The sequence below is a fragment of the Polypterus senegalus genome, chromosome 11, assembly GCF_016835505.1.
Source record: "Polypterus senegalus isolate Bchr_013 chromosome 11, ASM1683550v1, whole genome shotgun sequence".
NCBI lineage: Eukaryota > Metazoa > Chordata > Cladistia > Polypteriformes > Polypteridae > Polypterus > Polypterus senegalus.
Window position 1 is genome coordinate 39,087,456 of NC_053164.1, and position 7,564 is coordinate 39,095,019.

At 38.4% G+C, this 7,564-nt stretch overlaps 1 protein-coding gene across 1 annotated transcript in view; it reads left to right on the forward strand.

Annotated features, from left to right (window-relative positions):
* hk2 (hexokinase 2) overlaps window positions 1–6,779 on the forward strand; it is a 30,905-nt gene extending 24,126 nt beyond the window's left edge. The window contains exons 16-18 of the mRNA XM_039768431.1: window positions 1,118–1,273; window positions 3,031–3,264; window positions 6,272–6,779. Coding sequence (XP_039624365.1) covers window positions 1,118–1,273; window positions 3,031–3,264; window positions 6,272–6,416 — 535 coding nt within the window. The 3' untranslated portion in view covers window positions 6,417–6,779. The remainder of the gene's footprint in view (window positions 1–1,117; window positions 1,274–3,030; window positions 3,265–6,271) is intronic.
* The last annotated feature ends 785 nt before the right edge of the window (window positions 6,780–7,564 follow it).

Sequence of the window (7,564 nt, forward strand, 5' to 3'; positions counted from 1 at the left end):
ATAGGTATATTTAAGCCAATATCTCATTATGCAGCATCAAGTTTGAAGGGCTGGCGATCTCATCAACTGCGCATGTCATATGACACAACTAGAAATTGCAGTGTATGTCAAAATAGAGAATTGCATAAACATTTCCCATCACAATTTTAGATTTCCAAAGTATTGCAAGCTTGCCCCATTTTCACAGCCAGTAACATGTTGCCCAAAGGATCCAGTGTCTGTGTCAAGGCATTACAAATATGGCAAGTCCCACCCCCTAACCCAATGTACAATCACATACACAGAAATTCACCCCAAAAACGGATTTTTGTCAGAGCAATTCACAAACTGAGTGTACCAAGTCATTGGGCTTGTTAAACTACATGACATCCTATCCTGGGAGTTCACTGCAACAGACTCGCTAGGATTATGTAAATAAAGTCTGCCACTGAAAATTTTTGTAAATGTCATGTAACACGATGTGGCTCTTATTGATAGACTTTTTTCCTTCTAAGATAAAGTAAAATTCCTCTTCATAGGCCACAAAATTGCTTTTTGTGACTTTTAATGTCATTGTGTCACATCACGGAAGTAGAGAATACTCCTGTCCCAGTCATGTATGACTTAAATTATATAAATCTGTGACAGTTGGGTTGTTTGCAGTAGATTGTTTTATCTAGCCAATAATTCTATTCTTGCATTCTTCCTGCAACTATTTTTGACTAGCTTTAGCAGCCTTGGTGAGCTTCTCATAGCTGTTTAGAAACTATAGAATGTGGTTCATTTTAGTCTGGCAAGGGGCAGACAAATACAGGAATAATTTAGATTTATTTTAAGGCTGAAACATACTTATCTGCCAACTGTGCAGCACTGTTGGTATACTTTAACATTGTAAACCAATTTACTGATGTTGCAATAAAAATTGTTAAAGCCTTCGAACACCTTGCAGCTAAGGGACTTTTATGTGAATAGAATTAACTTGATGGGTTTATATTAATTAATAGAAGTACTGATTCTAGATGGGTTTCACATTGGACCAGGGGAAGAAACTGTAAACTTCCATACTTATAAGTAGCAGTATCTTGAGACTCCTTGCATCATATCTGCTATTAATCTGACAACTACTTGTGTCTGACAGGTATGAGAAGATGATCAGTGGAATGTACCTTGGAGAAATTGTCCGTAACATTCTTATTGATTTTACCAAAAGAGGCCTGCTCTTTAGGGGCCGCATCTCTGAAAGGCTGAAAACTAGAAGTATCTTTGAGACCAAATTCCTGTCGCAAATTGAGAGGTATGTTTGGGGAACTAGATTTAGAAGATAGGGTATGAAGAGAATGAAGGAGATATGCACCTTTCTATAGAAACTTAAATGATTTCAGTGAAACATTTCAATTACACTTAAGCTATTTTTCATTTATTCATTGAATCTCTATGAAATGTAGTTGGTGGTTTCTGTAAAGTATGACTTGCTTTGGTCCATTTTGTCATTGTATTTGAATTCCCAGGCTCCTTTTCTTGTTTTCTCAATAATCTGTGTTTTGCATTTTGTACATTAAATGACAAATTTTATTTATTACTAGCAGATTACCCAGTGGCTTCGTTCACTGAGTGGAAGGGAAAAATGTGTGGCTCTCATGATGCAACGGCATTAGTGACCCAATTCTATGATAGATTTGCCCCCGCATTTTAAATGTCAACATAAAGCCAGACTCCTCGGTAGCAGTCGTGGTGTCAAACGATGTCGTCTGAAAACACTAATTGTATTTCCTAATGTTCTGTAGAAAATGAGTTGAATGTGGATTTGCGCCATAAATAGGAGACAACAACAGTTCAGGCGGATGGCTTAAAGGTGTTAATTTCACCTTGCCGTCTGAACAGCACATCCCACGTGATTCAAATGTAACCCCATTGTAACTTTTGGATGTAAGCAATAATCTTTTTCAGTGTTATAATTGAATCCCTCCATATATAGACCCTGACACCTGTGTGACGTGGTAGCCTGTGAATACTACATCTGACGAATTTGATTCTGTTCAGCACATTGTTCGGGTGTTTGTGAGGCCATCAATTGTGATTGTCGTATACGCTGATCAGTGAGCCTTCTCTCTTAATCTGCTTCTGTCTCACTTTCTCTGTGTAACTTGACTGTAGTGGTCATACGTAATTTCTGTTTCAAATGCGAAAATAATTTTTTTTATATAGAGATAGATGAAAATTACTTGCCACTGAAAAACACACAGAAAAGCTGTTTCAATACCTTTTACAATTGGAATGCTACTGTGTTAAATCGCTGGTTAATGCTGTGTTCAGGTGCCGTAGGACAGGTGGGAAATTTCATGTGAACTCCCTGCTAAGTGATAAAACCCAGCGAAAAAAATAGAAAATAATGCTGTCTGTCTAAGTCATGCTACAATGTTGATGTCTCTCTCATTGAATAATAAAACAAAGTGTCATTTCTGGATAACATGATTTTTCATATTTTGTTTTTGCACCTGAAGTTAAAGGGAAGTATGCTTCCTGACCTCAGTCTTAAATTCATATTTACTAAAAGAGTTATTCAGAATCTGTAACAAACATCCAAGTCATGTGATTTGCATGCAACCTTTAAGAAGTCCCAGAATGAGACTTTTGGGGCAGCTTAGCTGAACAAACTTAATGAACTGAATAGTCTTTTCAAGAGTCAATTTTCTTGTGTAATTTTGAACGATGTGATAATCGTCTTGCACTTACCAACTTTTATTTTCACCAAAAATTAGAGCTGGTCATTAACTGCATTTTGTGAGCACTCAGTAGCAATTTTTTGCATTTTTAAATTTAATTCCAAACACCTTTTGCGAAAATATACAAGATGCATTTAGGCACTGTTGGTATTTTTGAAAATTTGCAGATAAGTATAGTATTCATTGTATTTCTTATCCAACATAGATAATCTCTGAATGCTTCTGAATGAAATTATGTAAACTGTTCAATGTAAGGGTTACTTTCCTTGGGTCTATTCAATATTTTCATGCGACAATGTTTAATCAGCTTTCTCTTGCTGTTACACAGTGATCGTCTCGCCTTGCGTCAGGTGCGCTCAATCCTGCAACACTTGGGTCTGGACAGCACTTGTGATGACAGTATCATTGTCAAGGAGGTGTGCACTGCTGTAGCCCGGCGGGCTGCTCAGCTGTGTGGTGCTGGCCTTGCTGCTGTTGTGGATAGAATCCGTGAAAACCGTGGCCTGGATTTTCTCAAGATCACCGTTGGAGTGGATGGCACCCTGTACAAACTACATCCCCAGTAGGTGACAAGCCTCTTGAGGCTCGTATAAACACTTCATGTTATATAAGGAAACGCAGGCTGATCATTGCTGTTTGAGAGCGGAGGACTAGAATTAATATCTGCATTAGAAGAGTCTGAAAGTAATGCATGTAGACACCTACTGACCGAAAGAGCAGTGTGCTGGACTGTGGTAGAACTGGCACAGCAGCTGAAGAACCTACTCAAACATATGTTACAAGTTCCTGTAATTTGAAGTAGACTAATTAAGAGAGAGGTCAGGGAAACTGTTTGTGTGAAATTCCTTTACTTTTGCATAACACTGTCAAAATTTGCAAAAAATATTTTTATAATGTTGTTGTATAGTTTGGGTATCTGTTAATGCATAGATGGTAAGACCATTTGAGCGTCTCTTCCCTGTCAAGTTCAAGCCAAGTCAAATGGCTTTATTGGCATACCTGCAATACACAGTATTGTCTCATACAGTGGCATGAGGCAACATTCCCCAGGACCATTGCGCAACATATGCATACGTGCAAAACAAGTAAATAACTATAATATACTATTAATGATAAAACAAATAATAAAGAAAACCAGTAGTAACAGATATCCTGTATATAAATAAACTACTAGGAGTGTATCTGAGGGGTGAGGGGCAGCTCAGGGTTCAGAGTCCGGACAGCCAAGAGGTTGAAGCTGTTGCAGAAACTGGCAGAACTGGTTTGATTGCTGCCGTACCTCCCAGCAGATGGAAGTCAGACTATGAAACCACGGGAAGGGTGGCAGTGCACCTGTCAGCTGTGCAGGTGCAATATTTGATAATGATGACTTTATTGGAAGGTAAAGAGGTCGCAATGGTCTCTGTTTTTTGCTGTGTGTACAATCAGTCGTAGGATTGTGGTCCTACACTGTGGTTTCCCAAACCAGATCACAGTGCTTCTGACCACAGTACTGTCAATGGTGCCCCTGCAGAATGTGGCAAGAATGGCAGTTGGGGGGCACTCTGTCCTTGAGCATTACTGTTACTACATAGTGTTACAGATGTACTGCTAGTGTCAAGGGTCCAAGCCTTCTATTTAAGAAGAATCTGCCTTAGTTTGGCAATTTATTTGTTACTGTATGTTTAATGTCTATATATAGAAATGCTCATTTGTTTTATAAATTCATTAGAAAAGTAAAGCAAGGATCTGTTAGTAATATTCCTAAACTTGTATTAGTTAGTTTTATCTTCAACATATTGCACAACTTTGGGTTTTTTAAAACCACTTGATGAGTACATGTTGTATATGTTGAATGAGCAGACCCTATTCAGTACATGGTGTCCCTGACACTGTTGCTCATAAAATATTTAGAATCAATTAAGAGGGTATACTTTAGACCAGTGGTCTCAAGCTCCAGTCCTGGAAGGCCGCAGTGGCTGCAAGTTTTCATTCTAACCCTATTCTTAATTGGTGACCAGACTTTGCTGCTGTTTAAACTCCTTTTCCTTTTATTTTAATTGACTTATTAAAGATTTGTTCCACTGATCATTCCTCTGCATTGCTTCATTTCTTTCCTTAAATGGCACCTAAATAGAAATTAAAATGTGACGTGAGTGAGCCAATATAGCACCAACTATGTCTGGGCCTCAAAGTCTAACCAGTTGTTCAATTAGGTGCTGAATCTTGTTAATTAAACTTATTTAATTACATGGCTTGTTGCTGCTCTAATTGTGCAATAGAATATATTTCCAAAATTGATTTTTCTCTTTTCTAAGAGCACCGTTAAAATTTTGGTGACCTGAGCAGATCAACATTCCTGAGACCTTCATCTTTCCTTATTTTCAGATATTGTATGATGGACAAAGTTTGCTAGTCATGTTTTGGCTCATTTTTGTATCTTATTGTTTGGCTGCTAATTAAGAAAAGAAAACAATTAAGGGGTCAGAAAAACCAGGTCACTAATTAAGAAAAGGGTTAAAATGAAATCCTGCAGCCACTGTGGTTCTACAGAACCGGAGTTTGAGACCACTGTTTTAGACTGATGTCTCGTGAATGAATCGTTTTTTATTGAACCATTTGTTTTCTATAGTTAAATTACTTATTCCTGTTGTCAGAAATCTTGGTACTTTACTTGATTCATCTCTTAACTTTGAGCTACACATTAGGTCTCTGTCCAAAACCATTGTATCATCTCTGTAACATTACCCACTTCCATCTATTTTTGCCCTTTAATGATGCTGAAACTCTGGTTCATTGTTTCATCATGTCTTGTATTGATTGCTGTAGTTCCCTCTTCATTGGCCTCCCAGCAAAATCTATGCAGAAGTTACAGTACATTCAGAACTCCACAGCCAGAGTCCTCACCCACACAAAGCATTCTGCTCACATCTCCCCTGTTCTCTCCCAACTTTACTGGTTACCGGTTCCATCAAGGATTAAATTCAAGATTCTACTTCTCATCTTCAAAGCCCTACATAACCTTGCCCCTCTCTACCTCACTCAGCTACTAGCTCCATACACTCCTTATCGCTCTCTCGAGTCCTCGAGCAGTAATCTCCTTACTGTCCCACGCAGCAGACTCTCCATCCAGGGAGGCAGGTCCTTCAGTGCTATAGCCCCATAACTCTGAAACTCTCTTCCTCAGTCTCTCCGAGATCGCTTCTCCTTCTGCACCTTTAAATCTCAGCTGAAAACTTTCCTGTTCTACAAACTTTTGTCTTCTGTGGAAATTTTTTTTTAACTCTCTATGTAAAGCAATATTGAGTTTGTTAATGACACTCTATAAATGCAACTTAATAATAATATTACAATAACTACATATAAAGGAAGCAGCTAATACATCATGAATCATGAGTTAATATTAGAATTCATCCCTCAATATATATCCGCGTACTTCTCCCTGAATCATATAAGCATACTTAATTTAGGAGACTCTGACTTAAAGCAGCAGTTTTTTTTTCACAAATATGCATGAACTTGTCTGAGATTGTTCAAATCCGAAAAAGTAATTTTTTTTTTTTTGTTCTCCCCCTCATCTGTTCCCTCAGCTTTGCAACTGTTTTGCATCAGACAGTCCAGGACTTGGCCCCCAACTGCAGTGTCACCTTTCTCCAGTCTGAAGATGGAAGTGGCAAAGGTGCAGCGCTCATCACAGCTGTGGCCTGTCGGATTCGTGAAGCAGGGCAGCGCTGATCAGAACATAAATGAGCCTCTGGTAGAGGACGATTAAAAATGTGGGACAATTTACAACTAGGTTTCCCTCTAATGATCATCTCTTCAGCGAAGGACTGAAACAGCAAAGGGATTTTTGAAAGGGCTTACCTGGCATTGTAGCACCCTGGCAGTTGGGTTTTTTTTTTTTTTTTCCCTCTCCCTCCAAACAAGCCCCCCCAAACATACATAGGTTCTACCTTGGCAGCACTCGAGTGTTTCTTTTTGTTATTTTTCGTTTGGTTTACAGGTATTTGACTTGGGGAATAAGTCTTCCAGTTTTGGAGATTTAAAAAGCACAATCCAATATAAAACCGCTGCTGCTACTGGTTTTTAAACCAGCGAAGGGGCTAATCATCCTCTTAACAGGTGCACTTGTTTTATTTTTCTTTTAAAACCAACAATTTATTTCAAAGAAGAAAATACCTGAATTATGCGCAAAATGTTATTTCGAGTAGCAATAACTGGGATCAATTTTGATTTCTTCTTCTTCTTTCTTGTGTCATTGTGATGTCGGAATTCATTTGTGACCCTGTTTTTGTACAGGTATGTTGACTGGAATAAGAATCCTGGCTTCACAGTGAACCTGAACAGAGCTCTTCCAATGGGTTTTACTATTGCAGTACACTTTGCCTGACCACCATCCTAACATACAGTGCTCTTATTTTTAACCCCGCTCCATTGGCTAGTGTGGGGGACACTTGGGAATGTCACGCGTTTTAAAGATTAACTAGACTGTTAGTACCTCTTGTAAACCAAATGAGTATTTTTGACATCTTGCCGTTTTATGGCCAATATTTTTGCTTTTCTTTTGCACAATGGAATGAGTTATATTGGTTCTTTATTTCAAGTAATTTTTGAGAAATTCAGTGGTGGAAGTACATTTTATTGGGGTTACCGAAGAACTAGAGTGGCAGCTCAGATGACGTCAAGTCAGTTGCTACCTTAAATGGATGCCTGCAGTTCTTTTCTTCTGCATGTCCTCTTGGCCATATACACTTTCATTTTGGTGTAATGATACTTGAAGTTATTTATTGAAGTTTATTTGAGAGAAGAAATCTAAGCCAAATGATTCTGTCTGTAGAGAAATGTGTTAAAGCTGTACTTAAGCTCGGCTGTGCTCAACGTTT